The following is a 24,261-nucleotide window of genomic DNA, read 5'->3' as shown; positions in this document are numbered from 1 at the left end:
GGTTTTTTGATAACTGCTACAATGGATTTTAAAAATCAATATCCCTCAGCCATCTCAAAAATACTAACAAATATGCAAACAAAGCAGCAGCCGCTGAGCAAGGCCAGATTCTGGAGGGACTTCCTGGTGGTGGCCTGGGCTCTCCTCCCCTTTGACCGGTTTTTCTTAGCCCTGCAGCGTTGTGATGCTGGGTCTCACTCATCGCCACCACCTTGGGGACCTCGCCCCTCCAGCCCATCCCCTTTTCTCCCATGTCTCCAACCTCTTCTTTTTTGCTAGATTCTTCTTGTGCCCATGTTCAAATCTCTGCAGTCTTAAAACAATAACAAGAACAATAAACACAACCCTCTTCCCTGGATCTCCAGTGCTGTGTTAGGATGGCCTTGGGCCTGAGTCTAAGCACCTCCATTTTAAAAACTCCAGTTTGACCTGCAGTCTCACCAGGCACACCCACAGAGCCCTCCAGGGTGGCCTCAAACAAGTCACCTCCCCTCACCCCTGGCAGGCTGTCCTCGCCTGATAAGAGGGAAAGGCGAGAAGATCAGGGTGGAGACCACCAGACCAGATGTTCCTGACCCCAGGGTAAATGATGTCACTGAGAAATCCAGTGGTAGCTGATAAGGATTGAAAGGGGGGTCCAAAGTCCCCAAATGTAGTATAAATGATAGAGCAAATGAACAGGGATCCAGCCAGCCGAAACAAGGATGCACTTGAGCTGGAGAGGCTGATGAGGACCTGACATCCCGTCACTTGTCATCATTCCTGAGCCTCTACGTGATCCTCACCGCTCTCAAACCCTACCGCCTCATCTGGACCCTGGTGAGAGCTCCCCCCTACAGCCCCCTCCTCAACCGGTCCTCCACGCCAGGGGAAGCCTGCCTTGGTTCTGGACCTGATCACCAGGGTCGGAGTGAGTATGCATCTGCTGGACTCAAAGCCTTAAACTTAAGACTTTGAACTTAGCATGCAGAGGGAATGTCTGTCATCAGCCTATCACGATTAAGTGTGTTTTGCAGTGCTTAAAATTAATCTAGAATTGTTTGCTGTGAATTAATTAATCTAGAATTGTTTGCTGTGTGTTGATTATGTCTGTTGCAGTGCCCAGCATTAAGGATTGTCCTTTTCTTGATTAAGAGCCTGTAGAGTGAACCTGTATTGAGTGATTTGAGTGAATAAAGCATTGAAAGGGGCAGAGGCGTGTGGACATTCTTTATTTCTCCCCTCCACTGCATGGGTTGCAGTTTTGCCCCCTGGCGTCAGACTGCCTTACTCCTTAGGTTTTTTTTAGTGACCTTTTTGCCTTTGTGGCGCTGGGGACGGAACCCAGGGCCTCGCACATCCTGGACAAGCTCTAACACTGAACTTCGCCCACCGTCCTTAGTTACTTTTTGGAGGGTGACCTTCCCACGTTGAGCCCAGTGGCCGTTCTCCCTCCTCATGACCCTTGACGGGGGTTGTCATTCTTGGGCTTCTCACTTTTTTCTCTGCCCTTTTGTTTTGGGCAATCTCGTCCACGCTCAGTGCGGCAGATTCTTCTTCCCTGGGGGTGATAACTCCTCATCGCTATTTCTAACAGTCCTCTGCGGGCTCCATGGGGACATTCTGCCTGCTCAGGAGGTGCCTGTCTATTTAGGCCCTCGGTGGCCACGGAGGCTCTCACTTAACTGTTCAGAAAGTACTTTGCCCTAAATTACCATGCTCCTGAGGGAGAAGGGCCCCGCCCCCACAGCATCAGAAGCAGAAAGATCAGCCTCATTCTAGGTCCTTCCATTCAGCTTCGGGCTGTGTTGTTGAAGACCCGGGAACCTTCCCTCTGAGTTTCCCGGGCATGCCTTGCCTGCTGTCTCCCTTTCCATTCCCCCACTACTGCCTTCCTGCAGCCCCCTTGGCTCCTGGTCTGCACTGTGGCTTGGATGGGTTTGTCCTGCACAGGTTGGTGTGGTAGAAACCTGGCTCCCAGTGGCCGGGGTGGGGGGATGGAGTGGTACCTCCAGAGGTGGAGCTCCTGGGTGGTGCTTAGGAGCCCGAACCTGACCCCTCTGTGACTGGCCATTTGGTCACATGCTCACTCAGGCCTGCACGGGTAACCAGCACCACAATCCACCGCGAGGTGGTGCAGTGGAGGGGGGCCTCACATCAGCAGGGCCGCTTCCAGGGGACTTGCAGCATCCCAGCGGTGAGCTCAATCATCCTCTATCAAGTCAGGCTGCCTCAGGCTTTGAGGTATGGTGACCAGAAACGGACTAACACATCCTGCTGCAGGTCTTTCTTTGGGTGAACGTGAGCCTCATCCTGTTCTGCCCCAGCTCACCGTGTTGTGAGGATCAAGGAGACTCTGGGTGCTCAGCCACTCCTGTCCCCAGCTCTAGCTCTGCCCCTCCTTCTGCACAGAGTCTTCTGCACCTGCAGCCTCCCGGCTTCCTTGGTGCGGTGGTGGCCCGCGTTTTCAGCCCCTTGGTGTTACACGGAACATCCTTCCTTCCCGATTCCTGTTCTTCCCTCACCTTCTTTACCTTCCCGGCTCCTGCTCATCCATCAAAATTTAATTAAAGCATCACAGTCCCCTTGAAGCACCTGCTGTCACTCCAGTCAGGTTTGAATTTCCCCCTTGGCACCCAGGCCGCTCTCTCCCTGTCTGTTGTGAGAGGCAGAGTATTCTAGGATGACTCCAGGACAGACATAAAACGTCTGGGGTGGAACGCCAGCTCTCCACTTGTGCACTCTGTGACCTGATGGGGTGACTTCCTCACCCTGTAACCACTGATTTACTTGCCTTTTTTCCAAAACAGACACATCTTTGAGGTATAGAAACCATGTTCGATTTGACTGTGTTCCTCAGCACCCACCACAGTGGCTGGGACACAGTAGACACTCAGTAAATGCTCACTGGACAAATGACTAGTAACAAGTGGGATGCAAAGTTAGAATTTTACTTTTGAAGTTTGCTAACGGGCAAGATTGCCCTAATTTTATCTTGCATGTTTTTCTGCTTGCACGTAAGATGTTGGTGGCATCTCATTAACTTATTGTACACAGGCTCACTGTTCCCCAAGTCAAGAATCTTCCATTCTCGACAGAAGGGCACAATGTAGTTAATTAACAGGACTGCGATTCTGGAGAGCAACGTGCAGGCAGACACTGTGACAAAATTCCTTTGAGACACACGTAGAGAGACAAAATTTGAATTCCTATCACAGAGATATCAGAAAGCCTAGCAAACTAAAGAGGGGGGAAGGAGAGACAGTTTACAAAAGTTTGACAGCAGAAAAGACCCTTCCTGAGCCTTCTGCCAGCTAGCCACTGCTGGAAGAGCAGAACACAGGGAGAAGGGGCCGGGAGGGATCCTGGTGGGCAAGAGACAGAGTTAAACACTGTGATGGGTGGGGTGGCAGAAGGCCAGTCATGTTGTTTTTTCATATCTCTTGTGAAAGAAATCGAAAGTAAAGGACAAAGAGGATTGAGGCTCCCCCTCCCCCAAATGATAGGCCAAGAGGACACAAGCAATCAGGCCTCAGACCCCTCTACATCAGAGAACTTTTGACCCTGTGCTGATGGACATCTTTTCTCAGTAGGTCCCCACCTGGCCCAGACTCACCATGGCCTGGGCTTCACATGCTGAGAGCTATGGCTTTCATTAGAGCAGAACATTCCAATCCTACACTGAGCCACAAGGTCATCTACCCCAGCTCCTTCCCTTCCAAGAAATTCTTCCTTTCTTGTCCTTCCTCCAGTCTCCCTCTCCAAGATTCTTTAAGATACCTGACCCCTTTCTTACAGACCTCTTGACACCCTACCTACCCAAATCCAATTCTTGACAAACAACTGGTATAATCCTTCTCACTGGTGGCTTAAAACTTGTTTGAAACCTGTAGATGGTGGAGCCCACATTCACGACAGCACATCCTCAGGCTCCCTTTCAATTTGATCTGGCTTAGCTCAGATCTGTGATGAGCAACTGTGGGAAGAGAATTCCAGCAGCTACTATATGCTGAAACAAATGCTATCATAAAAACCTGCACAAATTAGCAAACCCATTTTATAGTTTAGGCAATTGAGATTCAAAAAGACCATGCAATTTACACAAAATTTGAATTTGAACCTGAGATGCCAACTCTAAACCTTATTGCCTTTCTGCATATCATAGTCTATTGTTTTCTAAAATAGAATCCTGCAGCAGAAAGATGTTTACCTGATAATCTCTTTTTAAAATATCATTTTGCATAAAAATATTCCATCAGATAATACTGGAAAATGGATTTGGGGTCATTCTTGCATGAGACCCTGTAGCTTAAGCACTCAGGTAAAGGGGACAGAAGGCAGGCAGGAGGCTGAGGTTCTGTGGAGGGAGGAGGTTTGGGGTGGGGTGGTGGACATAGTCTGTGATCTTGTGGACTCTGACTTATCTCAGTAGGCAGGGGACCTGGCACCTGTGGCTTGAAAGTTCCTAAAGCTGAACTTAGGCTGTGGGGACACCAGGACCCTGGCAAAGCAAGAATTGCATTTCTCAGATGCAGCTAACACAGCTCTCCCACAGAAGCCAGGCCTCCTCTGGTCTTAGGAGGCGAGGCAGCGGAGCTGAGCTAAGCAGCATCTGATCTGGGTCTGCCTCTGATAGCTTGGCTAAATAAATCCAGAATCAACACTTTTACAGGGTGTGTGGGTGGGGGCTTCTTTGGGAAAACTGCATACTCAGCATACTCTTTATCATTCCTGTGTTCCTTTGTGTTCCTCAGATCGCTTCATACACTCCTTTGTCTCCTTGGGAAACAACCCATTTTAAAAAGAACTGCACGTGTGTGTGTTGTCTTCCCATGACATCAGGGCAGCGTGTTCTCCCTGGTCTTCCTGATAACTGGGTCCTGGTACCTCTGCCTGCACCTGCTTCTCTGGGTGTGTCCCAAGGACAGGGCTCAGGTGTGGCTGCACCTTCTGGTCCTGCTCCTGGAACAAGAGCCGTCATGTCCCCCGCACGGCACTGCACATTCTGGCCCAGGACCCCAAGGCCACAGAGGGGCTCTTGGTGCGTTAACCAGAGAACCGATACTCACACTTCAGCTCCAGCTTGATGAAATCTGTGTTCCCCAGATTTTCCAGAAACACTCCCCGAGGGATTAGGGTTTTGAAGTAGAAAGAAATGTCGGCGCTCGTTTCCCCTTGGAAAGTAGAGAAGTGCAGGTAGGATGACGGGTTTGGGAACGAGGCCGCATTCCAGTAGTTCCCTGTGGAGAGAAAAGAAAAATCCAGGTTGATGTATACCTTGATGAAGGCGATCACAGGAGAGAGACCCATTTCTTGAGCTTAACCAACCCCCATCAGCAACATCCTCGTTTCCCTCATCCTGTCGAAAGAAGTTCCCAGAATCCCCACAAACATGTAGGTGTCTATAAAATACTTCACGTTTGGTTTATGCATATTACTTAAATTTCAACATAGAAAATGCGTATACAATTGAAAACATGCCAATATAATAAATTTATATAAAATAGATGAAATATTAATGTCTATAAAATGCTTTGTTAACAATTGCTAGCTGGGGCTCCTAACAGGGCCGTCCCCAGGGACTCTAGGTAGTCAGCACCACGGGGGTGAACGCCCAGAGAGGCCCCTCAGCCTACGTATGTGGTGGGTAGATGGAGGCCGTTTTGAACTTGTGCCCGTGGCTGGTGGCTTTGGTCTGCTGCAAGAAGCGTGGGGGCTAGATCAAAGGATGCTAGAAGAGGAAATGGAGGTTTGGTCTCTATTCCTCCTTCTCATCCACCATGGCCTTGGAATAACCAGTGCCCGCTTCTGCATCAGCAGGTGCTCAGACACCGGGGGGCAGGTGCTTCAGGAATACAAGTGGGGAGCCCAGAGCCTTTTACTTAGGAGCTGAGGAAAAGGGAGGAATGATTGGGCTGGGCTGGGGCAGTTTCCATGGTTTCCTGCTCCAAGCCTCGGATGTGAGTTGCCATAAAGAGAAAGAGTGAGTCTTCCCTACCCAGCTCCTCCTTGGGAACTCGGGGTGCACCTGGGACTGTGGGGTGTTTGGTGAAATGGAGAGTGGAGAGTTGAGCCCACCGGAGGCTCACCGGAGGCAGCCTCCACTCAGGAGCTCCAGGGGAAGACAAAATGTACCCCAACAACCTCCATTCATTGTCTGACAGTGTAGTCACTGTCCCCAGCGGTGAAGCAATTCCCAGGGCAAAATCAGAACACCACACTGGATTACTCAGATTCCCCCAGGATAGATGGACCAAGGACTTAGTAGAAGACCATGGCTTGGCTCTCTGCTTCTCCAGGGAGAAGTCCCTTTTAAATGAGCACATTCAGCATCACAGTTTAAGACCAAGTCACACGGCAGGTTTTAAAGCTGTTACCAAAGGCTTGGACTTTAATAGTAATTCCCAAGTGTTGTGTTTTTTTAAAATGATATCTGCTGTATCTTTTCTTCAAAGAACACAATGAATCGAAGTTCAGTTTATTAGCTTGTACTCATATACACAGTACATTTTCCCTTTCTTTTATGAAAATTATGTTCATATGCAATATTAAAGTCAAATACCATTCTTAAATAAAAGTAACTTTGTGTTAGTACTGTTATGTTAAAGTCATAAATTTAGATAAAACATATCTTTACTCCGAGATGTTAAAATACCGTCTTATTTAATTAATGTTGTTTTTGTTTTCAGAGACATCTGGGATATTGGGATATCTCAATAAATGTGGGTTGGTTCAAAGACAAATACATGATGGTCACCTTAACATTTTAATGAGTTTGGTTGGGCCTCTGTGGCTTCTGACCCAGGCAGCACAGGCTGCAAGTGATTAGCACTGCACTGGCCGGAAACGCAGGCAGGGAACTGGGGTAAGGTGTTTGTGGGATAAGGCACAAAGACAGGGGCACATGGGTGTCTATGGAGATGGGTTCCAGGACCCCCATAGATAGCAAAATCCATGATGCTCAAGCTCCTTGTAGAAAGTGCAGAAATATTTGCATATAACCTGACATGTATGCATTACATCAGCTTTGGAAGGCTTATAGTACGTAATACAATACAAATGCTACGAAAATAGCTGTAATTCTGTAATGTTCAGGGAATAATGACAAGAAAAACATCTATATGGGTTTTGTATAGATGTGATTTATTTTTTAGAAATTATTTTTATCTGCAGTTGCTGAATCCTTGGATTCAGAACCTATGGTTGTGGAGGGCTGGCTGTATTTCCTTGGTTAATGTAGAAAGTTTCTGGTTATCAGGGAGAAAAAAAAAATAAGTTCTTAGTTGAAGTGAGTTGGTGGTTTCTGAATGTTCAACTTAAGTTTAGTTTTGCTATTTACTCTGGGTTTGGTCTGGGTTTGTATGGACTTTGTACATTTAGGCCAAATTGTTGAATTTACAGACATAAAGTTGTAGTGTTTTCTTGGGTCCTGGAGGTCAGCAGGCAGTTCATACCCAGCGAGATCTCTGTAAATGTCTGGAGTAAGGTATTCACGGTTGTGGGGCTGACTGCTCTTGAGGTGTCCCAGAAGTTTCAGTGCAGTTTTGAACTTTTTTTTTTTTTTTTAACTGCAAAGTCATAGCTTTCATGGAGTGGGTGGAAATATTGTTCTCCAATATTTTCTTTTGGAGAAGAAGACGATGGTATGATATTGGGTAGGGTGATGATGGGAAAGAGCGGGTCTTCACTACCCTCCTTCTGGTCAGCATCTGGCTGCCTGTAGAGCAAGAGAAGCACAGGCTCACCTTTACCAGCTGCCTAGAAACGAAGGACTCTCGAGAAAACCTAAATCAAATGAGCAACTCTCTCCCCCATCAGAAAGTCCCAAAGCCTACAGGGAATGAAGATGAGTCACCTGGGGCCACAAGGAGTCTGCACATCCTAATTGGGCGAGGGCCCTTGGAGCCAGCATTGATCAAAGTCCTCAGCCAGCCTTCAGCCTGAACAAGCAGTTCTGTCTCTTCAGGCTGGATCCCCAGGACAGGAATGTAATTAACATTTTAAAGTTTCAATCCAATCCAGTGCATTCTTATTTTCTGAGGTGGTGATATATTAACAGAAGGGCAGTTGTCTCAAATGATTCTAGAAACAGGAAAAGCTAAAAGTAAAACACGCCAGTATTTATTGGAGGTCCAACGCCAGTTCTTCAGAAGGAAATATCTCCAGAGAGGAGAAGGGCGGCTCCATCATTTATTCTACTTTGATGAAACATCTCTGTGGACCACGGTTCCATTTGTTCTAATTCTATCCTCACTAAGCAACTTCAGTTTAATCTGGTCTCTTTGAATGGACCCTTTCACAGTCGATCGCGATTTGCACAAGAGGCATGCTTACTACGTGATACCGTTGGAGTTGTTGCTTGTGACCTCTGGGAAAATTTATGAAATCCAGATTCTTGACTAAAGCAATGGTGAGGGCTGCACTGGTGGTATTGGAGCTGAGGTGTCTACTCTAGAGCTCCTGGAGAGGAGCCACTGAGGCACCGGATATTAGACTTTGCATTTCCATTTATCTTTAAAAGCTCATCCTTTTAAATGTCTATTTTAGTTAACTTTAAGAGGTCCACCGTCTATGAATCCAGTGGCCTGTCGACGGAATTGATAAGGGAGCATGCTCAGTGGGGTGTGACCTTTCGGGCTTGTAATGAGTAAAAGAACGAACTTTGGATGCTGCAGAGCCGGGTTAACCCTCTCCAAACCTCATTCTGAAGAGGCTGCTGCCCAGTTGCTGGATTTTTTGGTCATAATAATAATGCAAGCGCTCCCCCAGTGCACTTACACTTCCAGAAGCATGGAGCTTACAGCATTAATATTGTGGGTTTCCATTGCTCCAAGTGACCATGAGCTCACAAAAGCGGGCTAAAACCACTCCATCTCTGTAACCTTTGGCCCCAGAACATAGTGCTCAATAAATAATTGTTAAATAAATAGATAAGTGATTGGTTGCTCTTCTCATTTATGCCCAATACTACTCCATATGCAAAGTCCTCCAGGGACAGGGTGTGCTTTATGGTAAAGCCTGAGTATTGTGTGCCTGAGCATGGAAAATGCTAGATAAATATAAATAAAATCTAATGTCACTTTAGTGCCTGCAGATAACGGGACACTGCTTCCACTAGCACACCATAATTTTCCTCATCCATGACTTTATTTCTATTATTCCCTACAGACCTCATTGAACAATGCCATACATTTGCAAGACCGATGGTCTCATAACCTTAAGGTTATTGAAATAGCTGCAATTTGTACTTGCGATCAAGGTCAGTGCTATGGAGGGTAAAGCGCATTGGATGAGAATACCAAGTTGGAAACAAGAGATTCCCTGCGGGGCAGGGCTTGAGTGACAGCAGGTGGCAGGGACTGGGCCAGTGTGGGCAGACAGAAGGGGGCAGGTTGGAAACCGAGAGGGAAGACATGATACGGAATAGAAATGACTGTCTGAGACTGCAAGAGTCAGTCAACAGTAACAGAATCCCGAGGCAGGTGGAAAGGCTCAGGGACCCTGGCTGGAGCAGGAGTACTCAGAGCTTGGCAGGATGGTTGGGAAGACATGGAAGGCTCTTCAAGCTTAAGAATGAGATAGTCACGAGAAGCTTTTTAACACATTCTGGACAAGGCCAGGCTTATCACATGTGGCAAGAGGTACCCGAGAGGTACCTCCAGCTCACTGAGCCAGAGTGGGCTGGGACCACACCCCAGGCACGGCTGATGCTCAGCCACACTGCAACCCGTGGCGACCATCAGCAGAAAGCCCCTGTTAGAGGTTCATCCAGACTCATTAACAGCCACTTTCTCCAGTCTGACCACTGATGACGTGGTATGGGATTCCAGCTTCAAAGTTTCTAAGGATAATTTCTGATGGGCAGCATTTAATTTTTGAGCCTCGTCTTCATTGCTCACAAGGTACCCACGGGCACCGTTATGTCTCACGGTGCCACAGGACCACAGCCACCCTGGTTCCCTGGTCCCCCACCTCCCCCTCTCATTGCTTAGAGACAATCCCTTCTGACATCCTTAACTCTTTAGCTGTACCTCCGTATTTAAAACCACTTCTGTAGGTCTTTATTAATTCATCGCTTACAGTCGTTCCCTATTGATTTTCCGCGATGTGAGGTCTGGAGTTATTTTTGCAGACCTGCCTCCCTCCTCCCTTTTTGATATTCTCTCTAAAAAGGGCCCAAAACACAGACTTTTGGCGATATTGAAATTCAGGATTTATAGTTTTAGGAGTAAAATTATTATTCAGTAATGAGCCAGGCAGCAAATGTACATTTCTTTTCGGCATAATTTTTGTTTCTCTAGAATCAATGATCTTTGTTTTGCTTTGCTTAGTTTCCTGTGAACCTGCCGTGGATTCTCGCCAGATTCTCCAACGGTGCTGTAGAACCTTCTGGAACATTTCCACGGTTCCATGCCCCTGAGATCTAGCAGTTGCGCTGTGTCCCTGGGTGGGGAGGTCCTCCACATCTCTCTTTCCCACCTGATGGCTGCTCCTCGGGGTCCTCACAGCCCTTGTCCTGGGACCCGTCTCTCCAGTCTCCCGGGACTGGCTTCTGCTGCTCTTTGGAATTCAATCCTCAGGCTTTCCGGTGTCCTGGTGTCCCCTGCCTGGTGCGCAGCCTGTTGCCTGCATTTCCAGAGAGCTCCTTGCACAGAGGGGCACGGAGGCCACTCTCCAAATCCTTGTCCTTCCGATGACTCCTTATTCTGCTTTCACACCTAAACGGAGAAACTCCGTGAAGGAAGCTGTCAACCTGTCAGGGTTGCTACCCAGGAAGCCGGAGCTTTCTGATTACCGTCCCTGGAAGGGAGTGGAGATAGAGATCTCCAAATTTTCTCTCTGGAAAATTTCAGGGTTTTTCTTTCACCTTTTAAATGGAACTTCATGTGATGGGTTTGGTGTGGATCTTTTCTGCCACAGCAGGTCTGGGACCTGAAGCATCACTTCTCTGATCCTTCCTTCTCAAACACCCATGAATCTTAGGTTTGTCTTTATTTCTCCTGCTCATTTTCATTCCTAATATTGATCTTTTTTCTTCATGTTCTGATTCCTTGGGCACTGCCTCAGCATTACTTCTACCCACCCCCTACTGCTTTTTAATTTCAGCTACAGGATTTTTTCTGAGAGTCCCCTTTCCGCAGCACCCTGTTCTATTTTTTGTTGATGTCATATCTCAGCACCTTTTCCCTCTGAGAATATTAATCTAATTTTCAAGGGTTTTCTGCTGTTTTCCTCACTGTTTCTGGTTCCCCCAAGCTCTCCTGCTCCCGTGGTTAGTTCTGGGCTCACCCCTCCCACCTTGTCCCCAATGGTGGCTGAGTCCAGCCCCTCCGCTCCCCTCCGCTCCCCTCCGCAGGCAGGTACTAGGAAGCTGATCCACTAGGGTGGAGTGTCAAGGCTGGTGGTGGGTTTGTTGGCTCCCGGGCTTCCCTCCAGCGGGGAGAGTTCCTTGTCTTCTCCAAGGTTCCAAATGCCAGTGTCTGTGAGATTCTTTGGTGACAGATCATTCAATTTCATGCAAAAAGAACCCTCTAATTTCCCCACAGGGAGTGTCTGGTGGTCCGTGTTCTGGGAACTGAGTGGAGGGCGGTGAAGGGGAGGCTCCACCTTATTGTGCATATTTCCACACCTTTTCTCTGTGTTTACTGAGGGTTTCACCCCAGTTTTCTTTGTGCCTGGGGTCCGGAGCGTAAACCCCAGCCTCTTGCGTGGTAGGACAGGAACTGTCACTGCAGGTTAGAGGACGGGAGCCCTGGGGTCTGGTGGTCCGAGTGACAGGTGTGCAGGCTGCTGGAGCCCTGCCCTCACGGCCCTTTACTGCCTAGGCTCCTGCAGCACTTGGAGCCTGCAGCTCACCTCTCAGGTGCCACCAGCAGTCTGGTTTCCCTCCTGCCAGTTATGAAGCCGCAGAACTTGTGATGTGCCCCAGGCTTTTGTGGAGAAGGAAGAGGAGACATAACAGAGGAGGTGGTCCCCATCCGCCTGGGAGCCACACCAGCAGCCCAAGGCATCGGCAGTGGTGTTACTGTGAGGGGGAAGAGCAGAGGCGGTGGGAGGGAGGGGTGGCGGGAAGCAGGTTCCCTGAGCTGCTCTGGCCTGGCTGCCCCTTGCTCCGGGATCAGATGATCTGGTTCCCATCCTTGGCTCTACTACCTTCGTCCACCAGGTGACTTCAGGCAGCTGACTTGACCTTCCTGGATCTCAGTTTCCTCACTCGGGCAGTGGAATAACCAGGGTGTGGTGAGAATCACAGGAGGCAATTAATCCATGGTGCTGTGCACAGAGCAAATGTTCAGGAAGGGCTATCAATCACTGCTAAACTGATGACCTTTGCTGTCACTGTAGTCACCCTATACAGGAGTGTGGCCAAGGAAGTGCAGCTGGACTGAGAGGGAGGCCACAGTGGCAGGTTCCCCAGCTGGCCGCCATACAGGTCTCCCATCCACGTCCACCTTTCCTGGTCATCCTCGTTCATTCCTGGCTCCCCAGTGACTGTCTTTCAAAACTGCTTTGAATTTTCTTGTCTCCTCGATGATTTTATAAAAATTCCATTCACAACACCTGAGTGGGAATTATGACTGGGTTCTGGCAAAGTGTTATGTGGCTTTGTCGAGTAGCTACTAAATAAAAATCTGATACAGAGGAGTAGCCAGGGACAACTGCAGAGCAGACTTGGCAGGAGACCTGGGCCTGGCTCCTGCTGTCCTCCTTGCCCAGTGGAGGGGAGAGGAGTGATCAGGGGATGGGGGGAGGCAGTGGCTGGAGGAGTTTGCACTGGGCCTAGGAGGAGAGGATTGCATGAGGGTGCTCTGGGTGGTGGGGCTTCTGGGGAGGCTCAGGCCGTTAATGGTCTTGTCTTCTCTCAGATTCAGTAATTTTCCCGGCCACCCAATGGCCCCATAGTTGGACTGTCGTGAGAAGCATATCTATAAATCTTCTTTGAATGGCAAGCATTTTCCAATGTAAATATCAGCTTGGAAGAGACTAATTACTCTAAAAATTATTAGTGACCCAGAGGTTAAAATGTGAGTATTCTCTGAGTAATGCAACGAGTTTCCATCTGTTTAGTACGGGCTGAGTGCTGTTGACAATAAACCGGATGACTTCATTTGTATGCAGATTTGGGTCTATTTGTAGAGGTTTCCCTATGGGTAGGAAAAAATTACTGTCTTAATTAAACCTTGTTGTACATTCAGGCTAGGAGAGAGCAGCTTTGTTGAGCACGGAGCCTCCTGTTACTGGGCAACTAACTTCACAATGGAGGACTTCAAGTGAGGTGCTGCCCTTGGATGTGAGTCAGCTGCTTCTCTGCAGGATTTTATCCCCACCACTGAGCCTTTTCTACAGCTTCCACCCAAAAGGATAATACTACAAACTTGTGGGAGGACTCAACATTGTAAGTCTTTCATCTGGTGTCTCTCTGTGATTCGGTTCTTTCAGGTTAGATGGGGATGGAGTCCAGGGGGGAAAAAGATGAAGGTGGAACTCTGAAGGTCACGGTGCTCTGACCAACAGCAAGATCCAATAAAACTGAGTTGTCCCCAGGTAGTCATGGAAACTATCACAGGTCAGGCCTATTACTGGTGCATTTAAATGTAAATGTGCATTGAGGTAATTTGACTTTATTCTGACTGCTTGAAGCAGTTCTGTGCTCTTGGATGTTGTGGGGGAGGGCAGGTCTAAGTTTTCTTATAAAGCTCTTGGGCCTACCTATGAGGTCCCTACATTTCCTCAAACTTCCCTTATTGGATTCATTGGTTGTGCCCAAGCAATCCCAGGTAAGTTGAGGTTTGAAGTTAGCAATTAATAGCCAGCAGTGGAGAAATGAATAACTAGGTATAACGAAAACCTTTTGGGTTCCCTGTTTCTCATTTAAAATTTGGTCTTGGGTAAATCCCAAAGGCTTCTACGTGATTGACTCCACAAAAGGAGGTACTAGGAAGATGAATTATCTCACAGCTTGGCAACACAGAAAATTGAAGGAAGATCTGTTTGATTTTTGTGAAGTAAAACTATGTACTAGGCCTTGCCTATGGAGCTTGGAGTTCAAGTTTACCACCACTGCATGCAGGCTGATGAGAGACTTCACGAGTGGTGTAGTACCCCAGTGAGGTTGCCTGGCTTTTTTTTTTTTTTTTTACCTTATTCTAATTTGTTACATATGACATCAGAATGCATTTCAATTCATATTACACACACAGAGCATATTTTTTTCATATCTCTGGTTGTACAGTGAGCCAGGAATGAATAATTTGACTTTTCGCTTTTCCTGACCATTTTACCCATTTCTTTCTGACCACAGCCTAGTAATTTCCAAATTCATACATGCAGCTAGAGCTCTATGATGAGTTTAAGGTTAAAATATGCCTTTCTTGCTGAACAGATAGCTCAAACTCAAAGTGTTTGCAAGTGAACATATTTGTCTTCCAAATCAACTCTACCTGGAATATTCACCACTTCAGAAGGTAGAGCTTTTCCCATTCTGTCACTCGAGCCAGAATCGGGGGTCACTTCTGGTACCCAGTCAGCCCTCCTATCCCTTTCTTCCACCACCACGGCCAGCATCTCTTGCTTGGATTCTACAGCAGACACTTAACTGCTTCCAGGGCTGCTCATCTCAAATCCACCCTTCACACAGCCAGCGGAGCAAGCTATCTAAATGCAATGCTGACCATTCTTCTCTCAGGTGAGCCCAGTGGTCATGAAAGCCTGCAGAACATACGGCAAGGCCCTTGAACAGCACGGTAAGCCCAGCCCATTCCCGGCCTCTTTTCTCATGAATTTCAGAGAGCAGAGATAATGTTTTTCTTTACCTTTCTACCAGTAATAGCTAACCTAACCCATGGGTATTTAATATGTGTTCCTTGAATAAGTAAAAGAAAAGCATGTTTTACAAAATACCCATTACTGATATTCATTGACAGGACCATCCACAAAACCAACTTTTGACAGCTTCAGAATCAGAGTTATCGAGCCAACGAGGACAGAAGCTCTTCCAGGTTTGACCTTATTTATATTAACTTTGAGGCACATTCGGTGATTCCGTTCTCGGAGCTCTTTTATGCTGCCCATGCCCCTTGCAGGGGTCCTCCCTGAGGGTAAGGATGGTGGGAACAAGTTCCTGAGGAGGGCCAGCCACAGGACCTCTGCTTTACTGCGGCAACTGCTTCCTCTTTTCTTTTTTCCTGTCTTGGTAGAATTATAATTCATGGTCTAACACCATTAAGTTCCCATTCTCCTGTCCGCCGTGTTGTAGTGAAGAATGGCCAGAGAGGAACTGTAAAAGACCATGAAGCACGGAGCCACGCTGAGCCGCCGCCCGGGCCAGGAAGGCTGTAAGGGGAGGAGGCCTGTGTGTATTGATAGACCACAAAACCTCCAGGGCCCCACATCCATAGAAAAACCCATTTTCTATCAAATCCATTAGGTGAGTAAAACATGCAGAAAAGCTGCCCCTTTCAGCACTGAGACGGATGTGAACACTGGAAACCGCTCAGCTCGCGGGGTAATGGATGGATACGTTCCGTACAATTATGTTACACAAATCAAAGTTTCCTTTTGGTGCTCGTTTCATTACAGGAAATAAAAAGATTCCCACACCCTATTCATGATGCCGTGGCTCTCCCACTGAAAACAGTAACGTGATCCCCGACTCTGTGTGCACCAGGAGAGCCTAAGACCGCCCAGGGCCCAAGAGCATCTGGAAGAAGAAGGTGGTGATCCTTTAAAAGCCTCAGTTTCTTTGTAAATTGAAAAAAAAAAAAGAAAACAACAGTTCCTTCCTCATAGGGTTGTTGGAATGATATAAAGCAACAGCATCACACAGAAGCAGTTTGAAATACTAATGAACAATAAAAAGGCAAAAAATTCTGCCTCTAAGTAGAGAAAAATAACAGAGACGTCTATGTGTGCAGGGGCGAGAGTTGGTTTGGATTTTTACAGAATGTGCCCAATTCTTTACTGCTCGCCTGTCCTAGAGAAGAAGGTCATCAGTGAGACAAGGTCCAACACCAGCTCCATCCCACAGCTAAGAGAAAAGGATTCCAGATATAGAAACAAACAGTGCCCAGGACACCAGACGGATGCCTGGACTTCCAAGCACGCACTGAGGGTCCAGTTCTGCCCTGGGTCGCTCTCCTATGGGGGAGGTGTTGACCCAGGTGAGACACAGGGTGCTTCGCTGGGTCTCCCTGGATTACGGAGGAGCTCACCCGCCATCACCCAAGTCTGAAAGGAGTTCCACAACTTCCTGTCACCTCGGGAAAGCAGTCAGTGAGCCGCATCTCCCGTACGTTGACTTACACAGTTTGATTCTCCAGGGAAGTCGAGAGCCTGTGTGAGGCAGGACAGGGGCCCACTGGCCTCCAGCTGCCCAAGTGCCCTGGGTGCCGAGTGTCACCAGAGCAGGCTGCTGGTGGACGTGCCGCAGCGCAGACCCCGGGCCTCTGCAGAGGACACCGCTGACAGCAGCCTGGTGGCCACACAGAAAAGGCTTTCCCGGCAGAAGAGGCCTTCCCAGCCTCGCTCCTGCTGGCCGAGGACAGTGTGCGCGGTGGCGAGGGCGGACAAGGCCACGCTGAGCGGGTGTCAGGGAGAAGATCAGGTGGGACGCAGCACCCTGGGTGGGAGGCACAGAGGCTGGGCCTCTCTGTGCTGCTTTTGAAGGTGCAGAACGTGACGGAGACTGTGTCCAGGACGCCCTGAGCCTCTCCACCCGCTGACCTGACCTTGCATTCAGAGGAGCCTCAGGCCTCGGCACGGTAGGGGGGGAGGGGGCTGCAGGTGTGCTAATCTGCAGGGAGCCTTAGGGCCTGAGCTGGGGTCGGAAAGCAACTCCTCCAGCAGCCTGGCAGCTGGGCACAGCTGCTCCGAACAGGTCCCCTTCTGCCCTCTCTGGCCCGGGAGAACCCAGGGGGTCGGGAGCTCAGGGGGGAGGGCAGGCTGGGCGGAGTCTGCGGACCCACGCATCTCGCCTCTGCAGGACTTTAGGGGAAGTTCAAGGGGACGTTTACCTACAGGTGCAGGGGAATAAATTTCAAGTACATTTAGTGTCGGAGAAGGTGGCTTTAAGGCTGATTTCAATCCACTTGACTTCCTCCTTAATCTTCCTCCTTCCACCTGCAGCAGAACATCACACACAGTGCACACACACCACACACATGACACATCACACATGACACATACACATCATATATAACACACACCACCCACACCACACACCATACACAAATCATACATGACACACCACCCACACCACACACTACACACACCTCACACGTGACACACACCACACACATCATACATAACACATGCCACACAGCATGCACAATACACACCACATACATATCATACCTAATATACCATACACTATGTGTACACATCACACACAATACAGGCAATGCACACATACATACCACATACACCACACACATGATACACAATACATCACACACTCTGCACACCACACGCACATCATACATAACACACAAACCACACACAACACATACACATCATACCAACACACAAAACACAGCCATGCACACCCCACACCACACACATATCATACATAACACATATATCACATACAATACATATCACACAATATACACAACACACACCATGCACACCATGCACATCATATATAACACACCACACATAACTCACACCCCACAAACACATGCACCACACACAATACACAACACAGAGAACACACAACACACACATACCCCACACACCACAATATGCCATATAAAACACACAGTACACATTGCACACACATACCATACCACACACACCACACACACCATACACACACACCATCAACACATACAACACATCAAATACCTGCCACAGATAACACCATACATACAAACCCCTTACACACAACACATACTACATACATTACACCACAGACCTTATACACACCACACATAATACATCACATACATGCACACCTCACCACATACACCATACATGTACACCACACAAGCCACACAGCAAACATACACAGCAATCCCTCACACCCTACCTCCCAACACATGCCAAACATATCACACATCACATATACCATACATACATACATAAACTACACACATAAGCTCACATCTTTTTAGTTTGATAATTTAATGATTTGGGTGATTTATAAAAGTTTGAAGAGTTTTTAATAGTAAAAAAATGGAAACAACTACAACTTGTAAATCTATTATGGCATACATCTGGATAAAAATATTTATTTGAATTTAAAATGTAATACCATGTGGCATAAATCACAAAATAGAGCTATGTAACTTGTAGTTGTATGTCATTAAGTGACAAGCTATTTTCAAAATAAAATAATTCCAGTCTGTTAAAAAGGGTATTTGTGTAAATTCTAGCCAGAACAATTAGGTAAAAGAAGGAAATAAAAGAGATAAAAATAGGAAAGGAAGAAGTCAAATTATAACTGTTTGCTGATGAGCTGATCCTTTGCTTGGAAGAGCCAAAGCCTCCACCAAAAGACAGTTTGAGCTAACCAACAGACTTGGCAGAGGAGCAACTTTCAAAACCAACATACAAAAATGAGTGGCTTTTATACATACCAACAATGAAGCTGCTAAGAAAGAAATCAGGAAAATAACCTGTTCATAGTAGCCTCAAAAAATACCTAGGAATAAACCTAACCAAGGAGGTGAAATGTCTCTACAATGAAAGCTATAGAATTTTGAAGAACAAAATCAAAGAAGACCTTAGAAAATGGAAAGACCTCCCGTGTCATGGATAGGCAGAATTAATATTGCTAAAATGGCCATATAACCAAAAGCAATATACAGATTCAAAGCAGTCTCCCTCAAAGTATCAATGACATTCCTCACAGAACAAAACAAAACAATTCAAAACAACAGTACTAAAGTTCATTTGGAAGAATACAAGACCCAGAAGAGCTAAAACAATTCTAAGCCAAGAAGAGCAATGCTGGAGGCATCACAATACCTGACTTCAAATTATACCACAGAGCTCTAGTAATAAAAACTGCATGGTACTGGCATGAAAACAGATGCACAGACCAGCGGAACAGAATAGAAGACACAGAGACAAATCCTCACATCTACAGTTGTCTGGTCTTTGACAAGGTGCCAAAAACACACATGGAGAAAATATAACCTTTAAACTAATCGTTCTGGGAAAAGTTTATCCATATGCAGAAGAATGAAACCAGATCCTTATTTCTCACCCTGCACAAAAAAAAAACAACTCAAAACAGATCAAAGACCTTGGAATTAGACCAGAAAGTGTGCAACTCCTAGAAGACAACATAGGGTCAACACTCCAGCATATACACGCACAGGCAATGACTTTCTCAGTAGGGCCTCTAAAGCTCAGGAAAGAATGCTAAGAATTAATAAATGGGGCGGCATCACATTAAAAAGCTGCTGCTTGGTGGAGGAAACAATAGGAATGTGACCCACTGAATGGGAGGAAATCTCTGCCAGCTACTCTTCCGACAGAGGGTTGATATCTAGAATATATAAAGACCTCAAAAAACTTAACACCAAAACCCCAAAGAGCTCAATTAACAAATGGGCAAATGAATTAAACAGAGACTTCTCAAAAGAAGAGAGACAAATGGCCAGCACATTTATGAAAAAATGCTCACCATCATTAGCAATTCAGGAAAAGCAAATCAGAACTACCCTGAGGTTTCACCTCACACCAGTCAGTGCGGCAGTTATCAAGAAAGCAAACACAGGTGAATGCTGCAGAGGATGTGGAGAGAATGTAAATTAGTACAGCCACTATGGAAATCAGTATGGAACACCACAGGACCCAGCTCTACCACCCCTCAGTATTCATCCTGAAGAATCAGTCATCTTACTACAGTGACACATGCACACCCGTGTTTATAGCCAAACTCTGGAATATTAGCCTATGTGTCCATCAATAGATGAATGATAAAGAAAATGTGATATATATATATATATATATATATATATATATATATATTTATATAGTAGTTTTATTCAGCCATAAAGAAAAATGAAATTATGGCATTTGCAGGAAACTGGATTAAACTAGAGACCATCATGTTAAGTGAAAGAAGTCAAACTCGGAAGGTCAAGGGTTGTATGTTTTCTCTCATATGTGAAAGCTAGAGAGAAAAAGGAAAAGAGAGGTGTGTGTGTGTGTGTGTGTGTGTGTGTGTGTGTTGGGGGTGGGGGAATCTCATGAAAATCAAAGGGAGACCAGTAGAGGAAAGGGACCATGGGGTGGGAGGAGCAGAGGCAGGGGCAAGTCCTGGGGACTGATATTGTCCAAATTATATTGTTATGTTTTGGGCATGTACAGATATGTAATAACAAATTCCACGATTGTGTATAACTATAACATACCAATAAAAATGTGGAAAGAGAAAAAGTATATGTGTGTGTTGCATATGTGCTTGATATACATATGTGTGTGTGTGTGACCATACACATATATATGTGTGAATACACACACTGTTGTGGTTTAGATATGAGGTGTCCCTTTGTGTGAGACAAAGCAAGAACTGTCAGAGGTAAAATGATTGAGTTACAAGAGCCTTAACCTAATCAGTGGTTGATTAATCCATTGATATGGATTAACTGGGTGGTCAATGTAGGCAGGTAGAATGTGGCCCACTGGGGGTTTAACCTTTGGGGTTTATACTTTGTCCCTGGTGAGCAAAGTTCTCTAAGCTTCCCGATTGCCATATCCTGAGCTGTTTCCCTCTCCATGATGTTCTGCCTCACGTTGGGCCCAGAGCACTGGAGCTGGCTGTCTCTGGACTGAGACCTCTGGAACCATGAGTGACAAATAAACATTTCCTCCTCTAGAATCGTTCTTGTCAGGTCTTTTTGTTACAGCAGCAAAGAAACTGACTAAAGCATGCATGTACTCACGTGTGTGTATTTGTTTAAGCACAAAGTAAAGGATAACATTCTAGAATTTGATTCACATCAAATTTTCATACTGGCTACTTCTGTGGATGATAATGGATGGAGAATTGACATTAGGAAGGACATTGTTCTTTAATTTTTTTAAAGAGAGAGAGAGAGAGAGAGAGAGAGAGAGAGAGAGAGAGAGAGAGAGAGAGAGAAGTGAAATAGAAGAGAAAGGAGGAAAAAAAAGGAGACCAGGAGGGCTTCTGGAAGGAGAGAGTTTGCCATGTGGTGGATCAGGGTGGAAACCATGGGGAGCAGGAGCCAGCAGAAGAGAATTGACAAGGGACAAGGACATTAAACACTTCTGATCTGCCTCCTGAGCTGTGAATAAAGGGTAGGATAATTTTTATTACTTCTGACTATTAGACTATAATTTTAGAGAGGAAGTCCATCTTGGGACCAGGCAGATGGGGGTAGAGGAGAGCTCAACATTAATGTTGGGATTACAAGTCCACAGGCCTCACCCTAAACCCAGACTGCAGTGACGGTGGGGAAAGGAGCGTTCCCACTCATACTGAGGAAGGGTCAGATTGCCAGAGCTGGACCGTGCACAGTACAGCCCTGGATGTGTTGATGAGTTCCTATGTCACACACTGCCCATGGGCTACAAACCAGCAACCAAGCAACTAAACAAGCAAGCAAGCAACCAACCAACCAACCAACTAACCAACCATCCAACTAACCAACCAACCAACCAACCATCCAACTAAGCAACCAATTAACCAACACCCAACTAAGCAACCAACTAACCAACCAACCATCCAACTAACCAATCACCCAACTAACCAACCAACTAACCAACCATCTAACTAACCAAGCATTCAACCGACCATCCAACCATCCAACTAACCAACTAACCAACCAACCAACCAACCATCCAACTAACCAACCAACCAACTAACCCACCAACCATCCAACTAACCAACCATCCATCCAACTAACCAACCATCCATCCAACCAACCAACAGCCAACAGCAAGGCAAAGCTTTCTTCTTACAATAAATCCTCACTAGTTAGAAGCAAATCTTCCTTCAACCAACTTCCTCCATTAAAATTCTGGACTTTATAATAAAAAATTTAAAAAAATATTGTGGACTTGGCAAAGTGATGTATACTAGCTAAGTCTTTCAAAACCTTCCCATGTTGGGGGCAGTGTTATAGTAGGGCGGTTGCAGGTAAGGCTTGCCTCACTAGGAGTGTATTACTGTCTCCATTTCTCAGGAGCTTAGTGGGAACACTCATTTTAAACCCAGGTGGCCCCATGGCCAGTGCTCTTTCCCTCCTCCACTACCTGGCAGTTCTCACAGGTACTCAGCCATAACACATCCCTCTGGACTGATGGCAATTGACACTAGAAACTGCTGCAGCCATGTCTCTCTGGGTCCTACCCTGGGCTCCTCTGACATATGAAGGGGGCCCATCTCTTTATATTTCAGCTAAGGGAATTGAAAAGGAGGTTGTTCTGAGAGGTTCCGGAGCCTGGGGAGAGGACAGCCATGTTTGGCCTCCTGTCTTTGCTGAGAGCCCACGTGCCACTCACAGGCAGCCCTGGGCCTCACGGGAGACCGAGCCCTGAAGGAAGCCCTGATTTTTGTCTCTGCCTCCGATATCATCATATGCCTCTCTCCCCTGTGCACCACCTCCTGCCAAGCCAGCTCTCTTAGTGCTGCCCACAGGACTGAGCTGGTTCCTGACTCAGAACCTGCTTGTTTCCCTAGAACTCTTCCCACAGACCTCTGAGGGGGGGCTCCTTCTGTCAGGCAGCGGTCAGTCACCTCCCCACAGCCATGGCCACCCAATCCGAGAAGTAGAAAATCTGATCTAAACTCTCCCACAGCCATTTTCCATCAATTTCATTTTATAGCATAGATCACTATCAAAACATCTATTCATCTTCAAAGTTTACTTATATGTTGCTTGTTTATCCTGATCTAGGCGATGCAGTCTGTGTGTGGAACCACTTTGCCAATTTTGTTCTTGGGTGTGTTTCTGCCACCATGGATATGTTTTCTGACCCTGTTCAGCACATAGTAGGAACCCATTAAATGCTGAATGAATGAAACACCACACTGTGTTTGAGAGCAGTGGATTATAGCCAATGAAGCCTTCTAAAGCCCCCTCTCCAGTTGAGATCCTCACTAACTCTCTGGTCCAAAGTCTCTGATATGCCTGGTCAAAGCATTCAATATTTTTTCAAATGACGCTGAGCTGAGTTTAAAATACAGAGGAGTTTGGTAGCACTGGGGTGGAATGGCCAGGTTAGTGAGGTCAGTGGTCTGAATGGTTGGGGTGGCTTAGCTTCCTGATACCCTGTCCTCAAAACAAGTTGTTTGAAAATATCCAGTTGAGCCTAACGGCCAGATTTGGATGGGTGATGTGGTAAGGGTTCAGCTTTCTTTTAGGAATTGAAGTCTGTGCTGTGATTCTTCTCCACGACATCTACCAAGCCTGACAAGAAGCCTTTAGCAGGCAGACTTGTGCCCACTTCCTGGGGTGTGGACCGACCTGGGAGAGGCATTCTCCAGCTCTGCCATCTCTGAGTTGGTGCCCAGGAGAGAAGGTCAGGCACTGGACCCGACTCCTCCAGTGTAGCACCCCAAAGCCTTGCCGCAGTCTGGCTGGGCACAATTCAGGAGCCACTTGTCAAAAGAAACGAACTTTATTTTTAGAACACACACCAAACCACACAGTTCTTCAGGAAAACCTTCAGAGCCCAACTGCCACCACCAGTTTCCCACAAGCCTCTCAACACCCCCCCACTCCTCCTGCTCTTGAGGCTGATTGGCTGGGTCGTGTGGGCGGAGCCAAAAAAGTCCCCCAATGAGCAGCTCCGTGGTCTGAAAGGGCGGGGAAACAACCCAATGAGCATCACCGCAGAGGAGCCAATCAGTTGGCAGCTAGAAGTTTGCTGGGGCCGCTGTGAGCCAATCATCATCTGGCAGCTGGAAGTTTGCTGGGGCCCCTTCGGCTGTGGCTCTCAACAAAGCCTGATGCTCATTTTAGTGCTATCAAGGAATACTGAAATCCCGATCTTTCCCAGAAGGGCGGCGCTGTTGCTCAGGACAGCATAGTAGGTTGGGGTTGTGCCCCAAGGCTTAGTGAGGAGACATCTGGCTTGCTCTAAGAGCACAGGCTGCTGTCCAAGAGAGAGAGTCATCTTTGGAGTGCCCTGAGGAACGCAGGAAGGGGAGGCAGGATTCCTGCTGTCCTGCCTCTCCCAGCCCTTGTCTCCAGGGTCACCTCTACCCACCCTGCTCTTAGCTCTTGTCTAACCAAACCTTCGTAAGTGGTGGTTATCAGGCCTGAATGAGATCACTCACTCTGTTTTAAAAAAATATTCTAA

General features: G+C 46.9%; 1 protein-coding gene across 1 annotated transcript in view; it reads right to left on the bottom strand.

Annotated features, from left to right (window-relative positions):
• The window catches only part of Cntnap2 (contactin associated protein 2), a 1,898,037-nt gene that overhangs the window by 224,464 nt on the left and 1,649,312 nt on the right, over positions 1 to 24,261 (bottom strand). Inside the window, exon 16 of the mRNA XM_005326627.5 lies at positions 5,049 to 5,219. Within this exon, the coding sequence (XP_005326684.2) occupies positions 5,049 to 5,219 (171 nt within the window). The remainder of the gene's footprint in view (positions 1 to 5,048; positions 5,220 to 24,261) is intronic.

Source organism: Ictidomys tridecemlineatus, chromosome 2 (genome assembly GCF_052094955.1).
Source record: "Ictidomys tridecemlineatus isolate mIctTri1 chromosome 2, mIctTri1.hap1, whole genome shotgun sequence".
NCBI lineage: Eukaryota > Metazoa > Chordata > Mammalia > Rodentia > Sciuridae > Ictidomys > Ictidomys tridecemlineatus.
This window is presented reverse-complemented; position numbering and strand designations above follow the sequence as displayed.